The sequence below is a fragment of the Gobio gobio genome, assembly GCF_949357685.1.
Source record: "Gobio gobio genome assembly, chromosome: 10".
Taxonomy (NCBI): domain Eukaryota; kingdom Metazoa; phylum Chordata; class Actinopteri; order Cypriniformes; family Gobionidae; genus Gobio; species Gobio gobio.
In genome coordinates, this window is record NC_137116.1 from 16,412,208 (window position 1) to 16,427,034 (window position 14,827).

A 14,827-nucleotide genomic window follows, 5' to 3' on the forward strand; every position below is an offset into this window, starting at 1 on the left:
GATTCAGTGGTTCAGAGCGTTATGAATCAGTGAGTCGGATCGTGTGTCAAACCGCCAAACTGCTGAAATTTGGCGATCCAAACTGCTGAATCGACTCACTGATTCATAACGCCTTGTTTTGAAATCGTCATCACTATATAAGTCGTTATTTAGGGTTTTTTTGCGCACAAAAACTATTCTCGTCTTCATAAAGTTATTGTAGAGCCGCTGTAGTGAGATGGACTTTGTAACTTTAGTCTTTAGTGTCTTTTAAGGGTCTTGAGAGTGTAAAGTTGAGCCAATGGAGGCCTTTCAGAGCATCAGATTTACACTAAAATATCTTCATTTGTGTCTGAAGATGAACGGAGGTCTGACGGGTGTCCAACCACATGAGGCTCAGCCATTAATGACACAATTTACATTTTTGGGTGAACTAACCCTTTAATATGTTAATTATTTAAGTCAAATATATTTCGCGTATTTATTCCTTTTATATAGGCCTATAGACTGATTTTATGAAAACAATTTATTTTTAATGTAACTCCATTTTCCTTAAATCATCCCGGCGACCCATTTTTTAAGTCTCACGACCCACCCAGGGTTTGAAAACCACTGATTTAGAGACCAAAACCAAAGACATTTATCAAACAAACGTAACAAAAGAGAATCCGAACACAGAGAACAAGAACAGCCCTGAGGATAACTGGGAACAGGTGAGGGGAATCAATCAACAAGGGGAACTATGTTTAGATGTTTCGATTGCTGGAAGGCCAGACAGAAACCCAGAGGAAGACGATGATTATGTTGAGAGTCATATTGAGGAACAGATGAAGTGACGTACGGTGCGCACGTGTCCACAGACCATCAGGCCCACGTTATTGGTGAAGGCGTGCACCAGATACATCAGCGCGGGCCGCGAGTCTGGGTATCCGGACATGATGAGACACTGAGGCCTGTGGGAAACAGGAGAGTTCAGAGTCCATGTCCACACACACACACACACACACACACATCAGCATCTGAACCAGAGCATCACCTGAAGTTCTTGATGTGGTCCTCCACCCCGGTCAGATGCAGACTGTGTGTCAGAGCCTTATTATACATCAGCGCTTGAGTCGACGAACCCCAGTTCACATCTGCAGCACAAACACACACAACCTATGAGTTTAAAACACGATCCATAACACTTCACACATTAGTTCACATTTGCTATATCCAAAGAGACACACATTGCATTCAAGCTATAGATGTGATCAGTTCACGCACGGACCCTTGACCTCGGTGTGTAGTTATTACTGTACATGTCATGTGATGGCATGAAAAGTCAAAATTATGACAAAAACTAAATTATGACATTAAAAGTCAAAATTTAAACCAAAATTTTTACGTAATAAGACAAAATTATTAATTAAGTCATAATCATAATTAAGTCATAATTATGACTGTTAAAATTATGACAAAAAGTTGAAATTAACATATAAAATTGAAATGATGACTTAAAAAGTCAAAAATATGACATGCAAGTATTATTACAATGTCAAAATTATTACAAAAAGTTTAAATGAACATATTTTTTTTTAAAGTTATACTTTTATTAATCAAGGATGCATTAAACTGATCAAAAGTAAAAAAAAATTAAAAAAAGTATAAAAGACATTCATAATGTTACAAAAGATTATATTTCTAATAAATGCTGTTCTTATGAACTTTATATTCATCAGAGAATCCTGAATCAGCCCAAATTATTACTTAAAATGTCATATGATGACGTAAAGAGTCAAAAAAAGATGTCAAAATTATGACATAAAAAACTAAATTATGACATAAATCGAAATTTAAACTGAAATTAAAGCTGCAAGCATGCACCGCCACCTGGTGGCCTCAGGAAAACAGCGAATAGTGGGCGACATGCATTTAAGCAGAGGTGGACAAAGTACACAACTCTATTACTTGAGTAAAAGTAAAAGCACTACTTGTCAAATATTACTCCGTTACAAGTGAAAGTTCTAAAAACAGATTTTTATTTAAGTAAAAGTACAGAAGTATTTGTTTTTAAAAGTACTTAAGTATCAAAAGTACATTTCCTTTTGTATGTCAATGCATTATTTTATTATTGTTGCATTGTTGTATAAATGCACATTATGTCATCATGGTGGTTTAAGCCAGTCAGTGATGCTCCATCCGACATGCTAGCATACGACCACCTTAAACTCATTTAAATACTTGTATAAAAGTTACAACGCTCTTTACAAAGCTGCTGTCACTTTAAGGCAGAATGCATGGACCCTATACTCTGATACTGCATCCGATATTCTGTATATTTTTGCATTTTATGAGACATGCGTCAAGTACTGGATATGCCAACTAAACTAATCTTCAATCTTTTGAGAAAACTGAAACATACTTTTAGTATGGCCATGGTGCACACACTGTGCCAAGGAACCGTCTTTTTCCATTTTGCTATAAACTGATCAGTGTTCAAAAAAGTGTTAGGAAACTTCACATGACCCTACATAAAAATAAAAAAATAAACTTTTTAAAGAAGAAAAAATCATCCACTTACTTTCAAAGCTGCTAAACGACTTTCGACTTCGAGGACTTTGATAGAAATGTAGTGGAGTAAAAAGTATGATATTTGTCTTTCAAATGTAGTGAAGTTAAAGTAAAAGTATCCCTAAAAAATAAAATAATCCAGTAAAGTACAGATACTCAAAAAAATGTACTTAGTTACTTTCCACCTCTGCATTTAAGCGGGTAAATATAGGAGAAATATGGCAAACTCACTTCAATATGCCACACTTCCTTCTGCCAGCAGGTGGCGCTTTGACAATAACTGAATATTGGCATGTAGATGGGTTTAGGTCAGGACTCTTATCAAACATGTGAAGTTTGGGGCAGATCGGACATTGTATGCCTGACTTACAAGAGCTTCCTGTTTCATGGTGAAACATCAGACTGTCCAGCCACGGACACGCCCTTCAGGGAAAACTCAAGATCTTCACAATTTAACATCTAACAAGTTTAGACTGACCAAATATGATGTTGATCTGATAAAATCTCAATGAGGAGTTTGTCAAAGTACCACGTCTGGAAATGGCAAAAACTGCAAAAATTTTGCAGAGAAAATTCCAAATATCTAATTTCCTGTTGGGTTTTCAGATTTTACTTCCAGGGACTTTTTTTAGGTATTGGACATGTGTGTACCGAATTTCATACTTCTATGTGAAACGTAGTGCGAATGACGCTTAATTGAAATTTTGCAGGTGGCGCTATCGAGCCATTTTGCCTCGCCTAACATGTAGGGTTAGAGTTAAGTTATTTCCCAACACTGCTAAGCATATATGCGTAGACTCGTCCCCTCTGTCATAATCAAGGAGTCGAGGGTCTGTCCACATAAACCTTCCTTGTCCACTTATGGAACACTTCAAACTGGCGACAGGGATTGCCCCGTGCGGAAGTGCTTAGGGAGGTTTGTGAGTGTGTTGCTAAATTTGGAACTACAGACTACTCTTACTATTTCTGCCATATAAAGATATTGTAAAAGTAGTAATGCTAGTTAATATTTCAGCATGTCTACAAGCGAAGCGGAATGCACCAAACATCTAGCCAAAGTACTTTGGGCAAGCTCTAGTAGCAAATCTGAGCATGAACCTTTTTATTTATCTTCAATATGACACATCTGACTAATTGGAGTCAAGATACATCACATGCGTATAATTTTGAGAGCCATGAGAATTTTCTGGTGGCATAAGCTCCCATTTGGGCAAGTCTGGAGAATCATGACTGTTAATGAAGAGGGAGGGATTATCGTTAATTAGACAAAATCTGTAGAATACAAAAAGACCAAAGGGCATCATCTCAACAGTGTGACTAGCTGTTGAACAATGGCAGGAAGTTGTTGTGCTGTTCAATTGCTGGCACTTTGTGTGTGGTTTTGTGCTTTTTGTCATGCTGTTCCACAGTGGAGTAATCTACCCCAGTATCCTCAAGCTCTGATGTTAAAGCAAACTGACCAGTGGGTTCAAAAACAAGCTAGTCAATGGTTTCCTCAGAAGGTTCAACAACAAGCTAGTCAACAGTTTCCTCAGAAGGTTCAACAGTTTCCTCAGCAGGTTCAACAGCTAGCTAGTCAACAGTTTCCTCAGAAGGTTCAACAACAAGCTAGTCAACAGTTTCCTCAGAAGGTTCAACAACAAGCTAGTCAACAGTTTCCTCAGCAGGTTCAACAACAAGCTAGTCAACAGTTTCCTCAGAAGGTTCAACAGTTTCCTCAGCAGGTTCAACAGCTAGCTAGTCAACAGTTTCCTCAGAAGGTTCAACAACAAGCTAGTCAACAGTTTCCTCAGAAGGTTCAACAGTTTCCTCAGCAGGTTCAACAACAAGCTAGTCAACAGTTTCCTCAGAAGGTTCAACAGCTAGCTAGTCAACAGTTTCATCAGAAGGTTCAACAGTTTCCTCAGAAGGTTCAACAAGCTAGTCAACAGTTTCCTCAGAAGGTTCAACAGCTAGCTAGTCAACAGTTTCCTCAGAAGGTTCAACAACAAGCTAGTCAACAGTTTCCTCAGAAGGTTCAACAACAAGCTAGTCAACAGTTTCCTCAGAAGGTTCAACAACAAGCTAGTCAACAGTTTCCTCAGAAGGTTCAACAACAAGCTAGTCAACAGTTTCCTCAGCAGGTTCAACAACAAGCTAGTCAACAGTTTCCTCAGCAGGTTCAACAACAAGCTAGTCAACAGTTTCCTCAGCAGGTTCAACAACAAGCTAGTCAACAGTTTCCTCAGCAGGTTCAACAACAAGCTAGTCAACAGTTTCCTCAGCAGGTTCAACAACAAGCTAGTCAACAGTTTCCTCAGCAGGTTCAACAACAAGCTAGTCAACAGTTTCCTCAGCAGGTTCAACAACAAGCTAGTCAACAGTTTCCTCAGCAGGTTCAACAGTTTCCTCAGAAGGTTCAACAACAAGCTAGTCAACAGTTTCCTCAGCAGGTTCAACAACAAGCTAGTCAACAGTTTCCTCAGCAGGTTCAACAACAAGCTAGTCAACAGTTTCCTCAGCAGGTTCAACAGTTTCCTCAGAAGGTTCAACAACAAGCTAGTCAACAGTTTCCTCAGCAGGTTCAACAACAAGCTAGTCAACAGTTTCCTCAGCAGGTTCAACAACAAGCTAGTCAACAGTTTCCTCAGCAGGTTCAACAACAAGCTAGTCAACAGTTTCAGTCTAAGCAGCCAGTGGCGCAGGCAGAGCCCCTTGACAAATGTGCTGTAGCGGATTATGAGCAGATCCAATGTGGTCCACCTGGCATCAGTGGTGCTGAGTGTGAAGCTATCAACTGCTGCTTTAACGGACAGCAGTGTTACTATGGGAGGGCAGGTAAGAGTGAGTCAATGTAAAGGTGTTCATGTTAAACCACTCCTCAGTAATAACCTGCTCTCGTTCCAGTGACTGTCCAGTGTATAAGAGATGGTCAGTTTGTGGTAGTGGTGGCTAGAGATGTTACTCTGCCTCGCTTGAGCCTGGATTCAGTCCATCTCCTGGGTGGAAATGACCCATCTTGCAGTCCTGTGGGATCCACACCTTCCTTTGCTATATACCAGTTCCCTGTCACTGCCTGTGGCACCAGCATGACGGTGAGTAGCTGCTTGTGGTTCTGTTCTGCATGGCTTGGAATGGACTGGATGCCAACAGTTACTATTTGCAGGAGGACGGTGGATATGTGGTGTATGAAAACCGAATGACCTCCTCGTATGAAGTGGGTGTCGGACCACTTGGTTCCATCACAAGGGACAGCCATTTTGAGTAGGTATTTTTTTTAGAAAAAAATATTAATCCTTGACAAGGCTACAAGCTCACTATTTGTTGTCTAGGCTTCTCTTCCAGTGTAGGTACTCTGCTACTTCTGTGGAAGCTCTGGTTGTGGAGGTCAACACTGTTCCTGCACCTCCACCAGTAGCGGCTCCTGGACCCCTCAGGGTTGAGCTTAGACTGGCAAATGGTCAGTGTGTCACCAAAGGCTGTGCAGAAGGCAAGTGTCTGTCCAAGTATGCATGAGTATTTTCTAAAACTCCAGGTTGCGGCAGTTAAACACTGATTTCCTTTCTCAGGGGATGAGGCGTACACGTCCTACTACGGTGACGCTGATTATCCGGTCACAAAAGTCCTGCGGGAGCCTGTGTATGTTGAGGTGCGCATTTTGGAGAGGACCGACCCCAACATTGTCCTAATGCTGGGACATTGCTGGGCAACATCAACCCCCAGTCCCCTCAGTCTACCCCAGTGGGACCTTCTGGTTGATGGGTGAGTAAGGCCAGTCTTTATCCATCTAGTGTGCTGTAAGGCATCTCTGACTGCCTCTTTGCCTTTCAGATGCCCTTACCAGGATGACCGTTACCTGACCACATTGGTTCCAGTGGCTGGATCTTCTGGTCTTCAGTTCCCAACCCACTACAAGCGCTTTGTTGTGAAGATGTTCACATTTGTGGACCCAGCATCACTGGCTCCTCTACAGGAAACCGTATGCTCTGCGGCTTTACCTGAATCCTTAATATTAGGTGTTTTTCTTTCTGTGGCTTAACCCTTTCCCCCTCTGTTAGATCTTCATCCACTGTAGTACAGCAGTGTGCCATCCCTCTTCTGGCTTCTGTGAGCAAAGCTGCGCTAGGAAAAGTGAGTGCTTGTTGTAAACTGACTTCAGGAACCTTGAGAATTTGTTTTTTTTTAAATGCCTCACAATTCTACCATTTCTTTTCCAGGAAGAGATGCTAACGTCAAGACCATCTCTAGTGGGCAAACTGTGGTGTCTAGTGGAGAAGTTAACCTGGTCATGTGACTTTAGTAGTTTTAATAAACTTCTTAACTCAACTGTCTCTTTTGTATTGATCTTTCATGACTATTCTCAGTTTGATTTATTGGGCTACACTACTAAACCAGAGTTCCCTTTTTTTTTTTTGCTTCAAGGTTATGCATGACATGAACTAAACAAGCCTGACCTATTTGCCAAGTTCCAGTTGCTAACCTGGTTCCCTGTTCTTAATGGTATCAAATCTGTTTTGGTCTCTACTTGTGGCTTTATGGCTGGACTAACATAACTGCTTGTATTGATATTCAAGCATGCCAAGCCCCTCTGTTTTTTGGTAATGCTATTTGAAAGCCCCCCGAAGTCATGCAAGTACAGCATTGCATCTGCAATGAAATCAGTCTCAACCTGCATTGTCCTTTTTAATCCCAAATTGTGACCAGCCTTTTCTCTTGTTTATTTAAAAAGTAGACTGAAGCTTTAATAAAAGCTGGTTTAGTCCCTTAACTGGTGATTCACACCTGAGTTGCTGTCTGAGGGCCTGTTTACACACCTGGTACTAAAGCGTTTATCAGTCCAATCACAAGTGGACTATGCTAAATACAGGTGTAAATGGGTCTAAAATGGTTTAAACTTGTCCTTTTTTAACTTTTAACCTTCACTCATGAAAGGGGTCTTTATAAACCATTTCCAGAGTGTGACATTAACTGGTCTAAACCATGTCGCTTCTGTAGATTTGGATAATAAGCTACTTTGTTTAACTGTCTGTGCTTGTTGCACCATTTAAAAACAGAACGTGAAAGGCAATTTGAATAGTATCCATGCTGTCAAGGAAATGCATCCCATTTTAATTATATTTAACTGGTTTGAAGAGCTAAATGTTAGAGTATTAGGTTTGTGAAATGAACATTTCAAAATGGGGTCTATGATATCTGTACATTTTAGTGTCCCATCATTAACTTAAGTCTTAGTCCTGTTAACTCTTCTTGCTCTTTGTATCACACATTTTTTCTGGTCTGTGGCCAGTTGCATAAACTGCTGTTAAAGAATAAGAAGCTGAGGGCAAGTGGACAAAAATGAATGTCTGTGTTTCAATTCACTTTTTCATGCCCTTCCCTCACTATCTTCCCTCTGTGTCATTGATTTTGTACCAGGAGATTTTTTGTAGGTATTGGGCTTTTACATGTGTCTACCGAATTTCATACCTGAACGTGAAACGTACCGGGAGGGGCACTTCGTTGAAATGCTGTAGGGGGCGCTTTCGAGCCATTTTGCCACGCCTAATTCTGAAACTCATATGTAGATGTCTTCAGGCCAGGACTCTTATCAAACATGTGAAGTTTGGGGCAGATCAGACATTGTATGCCCGAGTTACAACAACTTCCTGTTTTATGGCGAACCATCGAATTTTGTGAGGCCGCCACTGACACACCCTTCAGGGAAAACTCAAAATCTTCGCAATTTAACATCACCAAGGCCTTTAGATTAGACTGTGCAAATATGATGTTGATCTGATTAAATCTCTAGGAGGAGATCGTTAACGCACAATGTCTGGAAATGGCAAAAACTGCAAAAATTTGGCAGAGAAAATTCAAAATATCTCACTTCCTGTTGGGTTTTCAGATTTTGCTCCCAGGGTCTTTTTTGTAGGTATTGGGCTTTTACATGTGTCTACCGAATTTCATACTGGTAAGTGAAACGTAGCTCGAACGGCGCTTAATTGAATTTTTGTAGGTGGCGCTATCGAGCCATTTTGCCACGCCTAATTCTGAAACCCATATTGGATGTAAATTTTCACCACTTTTGACGCGTGTGCAAAGTTTCATGAGATTTCGAGCATGTTTAGGCCCTCAAAAATTTGATTTATTTGGGAGAAGAAGAATAATAGGCTGAGCAATTCCAAAAGGGTCCTCACATCATTGGTGCTCGGGCCCTAATTATGACATAAAAGTATTACTTAAAACATCAAAATTATGACAAAGTCAAAATTATTACAAAATGTTGAAATTAACATGTAAATTGAAATTATGAGTTAAGAAGTCAAAATTATGTCAAAACTAAATGGACATAAAAAGTCAAAATGTAAAGCAAAATTATTACGTAATAAGACAAATTAATTAAAAAGTCATAATTATGCCTATTAAAATTATGGTAATTTTACGCACTTCTCGCACAGACACTGTGCAACGTCAGGGAAGACGAGGAGCAAGTCCTGTTGGTTGCCCTGTATTGGCCCAACCGGACTTGGTTCCCGGAACTAGTGCTCCTCGCGACATCACGTCCTTGGCCCATTCCTCTGAGGAAGGCACCCTCTGGCACCCGCATCCGGACCTCTGGAAACTCCATGTCTGGTCCCTGGACGGGACGCAGAGGTTCTAGGTGACCTACCGCAGGACAGTGTAGACACCATCACTTCCACTAGAGCTCACTCTATGAGACGGCTCTATGCGTTGAAGTGGAACCTGTTTGTCGATTGGTGCTCATCTCGGCGAGAAGACCCCCGAAGATGTTTGACCAGTTCGGTGCTTTCCTTCCTACAAGACGGGTTGGAGCGAAGGCTGTCTCCCTCCTCCCTCAAAGTTTATGTTGCCGCTAATCATGACATGGTAGATGGAAAGTCCTTAGGTAAGCATGTTCTGATCGTCAGGTTCCTGAGCGAGGCGAGGAGACTAAATCCGCCTCGCCCTCCCTCTATACCCTCTTGGGACTTAACTCTGGTGCTAACCGCACTGCAGAGAGCGCCCTTTGAGCCTTTGCAGTCAGCTGAGTTAAAAGTTCTGTCTCTGAAGACAGTACTCCTGCATTGGCCTCCATCAAGACCCCTGTAGGCATTTTCGGTCGACGAATCGTGCCTGGAATTCGGGCCTGGTAACTCTCATGTAATCCTGGGACCCCGGCCTGGATATGTGCCCAAGGTTCCCACCACTCCCTTCCGGGATTACCCAAAGCTGATAGGGGCTCTCTGAAGTGATCCCAATTCGTCCGACGTACGTCTCCGTTCCCTCCTTCAGGGAACGAGGGTTACCAAATGTAACCGAGACGTTCTTATGAACTTTACATAAATGTGTGTTGGTCATCAGATCCTCATATCAGAGTGATTAGTGAAGGGTCATATGACACTGAAGACTGGAGTAATGATGATTTGATCACAGGAATAAATGACACTTTACTATATATTCACATAGAGAACAGATGATCTACACTGGAGTGTGTGTGTGTGTGTGTGTGTGTGTGTACATCTGATCTACACTGGAGGAATATTACACTGTTTACTGGAGTTATGATCAGATGAGCAGACGAGACTATGTCACAATATGTAATTTTAACACTCTGCAACTTTATGAAACGAGGCCTTAAGGTCCTTTCACACTGGACGCGATTTTGAAGCGTGAATAATTTAATATAATAATCCGCACTGCAGAGAGCGCCCTTTGAGCCTTTGCAGTCAGCTGAGTTAAAAGTTGTCTCTGAAGACAGTACTCCTGCATTGGCCTCCATCAAGACCCCTGCAGGCATTTTCGGTCGACGAATCGTGCCTGGAATTCGGGCCTAGTAACTCTCATGTAATCCTGGGACCCCGGCCTGGATATGTGCCCAAGGTTCCCACCACTCCCTTCCAAGATTAGGTGGTGAGCCTGCAAGCGCTGCCTTCGGAGGAGGCAGACCCAAGGCAGCAGAAGGGAAAGGCTGTCTCCAAGCAGAGGATGGCCTACTGGATAGTGGATGCCATCGTCTTGGCGTATGAAACCCAAGACGTGCCCTGCCCGCTCGGGTTAAGAGCCCACTCCACTAGGGGTGTTGCCTCTTCCTGGGCGCTGGCTCGTGGCGCCTCGCTGACAGATATTGTAGAGCTGCGGGCTGGGCCACACCGAACACGTTCACTAGATTCTATAGCCTCTGTGTAGAGCCGGTGGCTTCTCGTGTGCTCGCTTCCCATAGTCAGCAACACTGAAGTGCCCGTTCTAAGTGTCGGCTTGCTGCGCCATTCCCTTCCCAATGGAACGGATATGTGCGATTATCTGCTCCAATCAAGTTCCCCTAGGAATAGGCGAACCCTGTTGAGTCCTCCGCAACCCGCGGCTGTCGGATGTGGCGGAGCGTCTGACGCCAGGTCTGGCACTTGTATGCAGTGGTGGAACTTGTGTCAGACTGGGTTTCGTATGTTGTGACCCCCACGGCGGTCCCATATGTGTATTCTCCACGGCAGGGCTCGACATAAGCAATGGCCCGATGGCCCAGGGCCAGTAAAAGCGTATGTCGGGCTAGTTGAATGGCCAATCACTGGCCCGCACGGCAAAGGCAAAACAACGAGCCAACAACGACACAATCCAGCGTATGGTGAAGTTAATAAACACTGCTTACAATATCGTGAAGAGTGAGCTCCCCTTTACTGCCTAAGTTACGAGAGAACGGTCGCTCTTCTCAAGAAGAATGGCGAAGACCGATGTAACGTTAACAGTTAGCATGTCGAAGGTAAGTTACTACAACTAGCTAGCTAATATATCACCGTAACTTTGCTCATAAATGATAGATCCAAAGTGTGAGTGCTTGACTTGTGTCATGAGTGAATTTGGGTGTCATTCCAAAGGCAGCGCGCGCACTCCGAAACAGACCGAGACGAGTAAATTATACTTTCGGTTTCATGTGCATGTCAGGGATGGCTGACGCAAAACTGTAGTTCCGAAGCTTTGCGCGATCCGAAGCGCAGATGTTTCGAGTCGAATGATCCGAAGCGTGATTCAAAACACCTATGTCACGTGACTATGGCTAAAAGAAGCCAAAAATATTTTATATAATGTGTATCTTTGTTAATTGTTTATCTTTTGTTTTATATATATATATATATATATATATATATATATATATATATATATATATATATTGTTTATTTTTAGGTTTCTCTATGTTATTTATAGAGAGCTGTGGGAGGGCTGTGTTGCAGAAATTAAATAGTTTATAAACATTTTTATATTTATTTTTCTGATGCTTTTCTTTGTCATATATAACAATAACTTGCATATAATTGGATATGACTGTTGGTTGGACAAATATATATATATATACTGCAATAAAAGAAAATCATAGTTACAATGACAATTTGGTTATTTTTGGTTTATACACGCGGGGCGGGGCGGGGCGGGGCGGGGCGGGGCGGGGCGGGGCGGGTTTGGGGCAGGGCGCGAGATTCAAATCTCGCACGCCAATGGCCCATTGGCCGGTTCTCTATATCTCAAAGCTGATAGGGGCTCTCTGAAGTGATCCCGATTCGTCCGACGTACGTCTCCGTTCCCTCCTTCAGGGAACGAGGGTTACCATATGTAACCGAGACGTTCTTATGAACTTTACATAAATGTGTGTTGATCATATGAGAGTGATTAGTGAAGGGTCATATGACACTGAAGACTGGAGTAATGATGATTTGATCACAGGAATAAATGACACTTTACTATATATTCACATAGAGAACAGCTGATCTACACTGGAGTGTGTGTGTGTGTGTGTGTGTGTGTGTGTACAGCTGATCTACACTGGAGGAATATTACACTGATTACTGGAGTTATGATCAGATGAGCAGACGAGACTATGTCACAATATGTAATTTTAACACTCTGCAACTTTATGAAACAAGGCCTTAAGGTCCTTTCACACTGGACGCGATTTTGACGCGCGAATAATTTGCGCGATGGTTTTATTTTTTGATCAGCTGTTTGTGTAATGAGAGCTTCCACACCGAACGCAAATGTGCTCTGAAACGTTACAGACGTCGCAAACTCGCGTCGCGGCTGATGTGAATGGTTTTGACGCGAACTATTCGCACATGAAATATTCGCTTTTTCGTTACGCGTCCGGTGTGAAAGGGCCTTTATAGTGAAGTGTGACAGATGTTGACAGATGTGACCTGGTTTCTTATAGCTGACGTAGATGTATAGCGCCAGGACGATGCCATTGGTGACCAGTGCGGCCCACCAGTTGATGACGAACATCACGGCGCAGCACAGCACGGCTCCGGCCAGAGAAACCCACTTGTTATAGTACTTGAAGCTCGGCCTCCAGCCTGTCCAGAGGGAAAGAGGCGTGATCATCTCCATCAGGGACGTTCTGCTCACTCAGAGACACACACACTCAGAGACACACACACTCAGAGACACACACACTCAGAGACACACACACTCAGAGACACACACACTCAGAGACACACATTCAGAGACACACACACTCAGAGACACACACACTCAGAGACACACATTCAGAGACACACACACTCAGAGACACACACACTCAGAGACACACACACTCAGAGACACACACACTCAGAGACACACACACTCAGAGACACACACACTTGCCTGGAGAGTTGGCCAGCGACGCGTGGAACACGGAGAAGTTGATCAGCGCGTAAGAGGCCAGGAAGAAGTTGGAAATGATGGGAGCGATGATGTTCAACTCCGCTGAAACACCAACACATTATATATTTATTTAAGATCATCCTTCAAGTGATTTTTTCATAAAAAAATAATTTTTAATGAGCCAATTTATGACATAGTTAAGTATTTGTGCAGTAAATAGGTAAAAAACTACCAAATACCCACAAAAACACAGCATAAATGTATAGTTGAGAAGTAAATAAAAAAAATGATATATAGTTTTCCATGTAAAAAATGCATATTTCCTTATGCAATCGCTCTGTAAACGTTTGGGGTCTATCTGAGCCCAAGGGACCCAATTGCTGGGTTAGTCCATTTTCAACCCAACTTGGGTTATTTTTAACCCAGCATTTTTTAGAGTGTACCATAGTATTTTTTTTATATACACATTTTTAATTCTCTTTTCCATACACTTAAGTTTAATATAACTAAATTCAATACCTTCCATAAAATCAGACCATATCCAATGCTTTGGTCTAGAAGATTAGGATGTAGTGCAGAATGTGGACTGTTTTAGGGTGCCTTTCTAGTGGTTATAGTATCTGTAATATTATGGAATGGAGCTCAAATAGTGGAAAAGAGTTTAAAAATGATATGAAAAATACAGCATATTAAAATGATTTGTGAAGGATCATATGACACTGACTGAAGTGTGGAATAATGATGCTGAAAAGTCAGCTCATACAGGAATAAAATACATTTTACAACACATTCTCATAGAAAACTAGGCCTATTGGAAATTGTAAACTCTTTACCGATCAGGATGAAGGCCAGGCCGATGACGAAGGTGAGGACGTACGCTCGCAGAGGCTCTTTGTTCTTTCCGTATCCTTTGGCAAACACATGCAGTCCGGGGTAGATTTTATCCTTACACAAGGCCTGCAGAACCACACACACACACACACACACACACACACACACACACACACACACACACACACACACACACATCAGCTCACACAACACACCACATCATCTCAATGTATATAAAGTTCATAAGAACAGCGTTTATTAGAGATGATAGAATCTTTTGTAACATTATAAATGTCACTTTTAAACAGTTTAATGCGTCCTTGATGAATAAAAGCATTAATTTATTGGAAAAAATATGTTAATTTCAACTTAATATTTGATAATTATGACTTTTTAATTAATCATTTTGTCTTATTATGTAATCATTTTGGTTTCAATTTCGACTTTTTATGTCATAAATTTGACGTTTTAAGTCATAATTTAGTTTTTTGTAATAATTTTGACTTAAGTCATAATTTCAATGTATATGTTAATTTCAAGTTAATACCTTTTTGTCATTATTTAGGTTTTTTTATGTCATAATTTTGAACTTTTTACTGCTCTTACAATAAAGTCCAAATTTAAACCGAAATTATGACAATTTAATTTTATGCACTTAATGGATTCCCGAACGCCGGATCTGCTCATATTCTCACGCATGCGTCGTGGAGGCACACACGGAAGACAAGAACAAGCTGGATAAAGGCGTTATTTAGATTTTTTTTGCGCACAAAAACTATTGTCGTCGCTTCGTAAAATGATTGTAGAGTCACTGTGGTGAGATGGACTTTGTAACGACGTTTTTAGAGCCTTTTATGGGTCTTGTGAGTGTAAATGT

At 41.6% G+C, this 14,827-nt stretch overlaps 2 protein-coding genes across 2 annotated transcripts in view; one reads left to right on the forward strand and one right to left on the reverse strand.

Annotated features, from left to right (window-relative positions):
• LOC307132623 (solute carrier family 12 member 2) overlaps positions 1-14,827 on the reverse strand; it is a gene marked incomplete at its 5' end in the record, with an annotated part of 60,640 nt that overhangs the window by 17,643 nt on the left and 28,170 nt on the right. The window contains 5 exons of the mRNA XM_079827082.1: positions 821-932; positions 1,016-1,115; positions 12,672-12,827; positions 13,120-13,221; positions 13,953-14,076. Of these exons, the coding sequence (XP_079683208.1) occupies positions 821-932; positions 1,016-1,115; positions 12,672-12,827; positions 13,120-13,221; positions 13,953-14,076 (594 nt within the window). The remainder of the gene's footprint in view (positions 1-820; positions 933-1,015; positions 1,116-12,671; positions 12,828-13,119; positions 13,222-13,952; positions 14,077-14,827) is intronic.
• Positions 2,319-6,659, forward strand: LOC307132813 (zona pellucida sperm-binding protein 4-like; the record flags this gene model as incomplete). Its single annotated transcript, XM_079827391.1, has 8 exons — positions 2,319-2,327; positions 5,259-5,349; positions 5,419-5,606; positions 5,678-5,775; positions 5,844-5,992; positions 6,081-6,273; positions 6,343-6,490; positions 6,570-6,659. The coding sequence occupies 8 exons, from the start codon at positions 2,319-2,321 to the stop codon at positions 6,657-6,659; spliced, it is 966 nt and encodes a 321-aa protein (XP_079683517.1).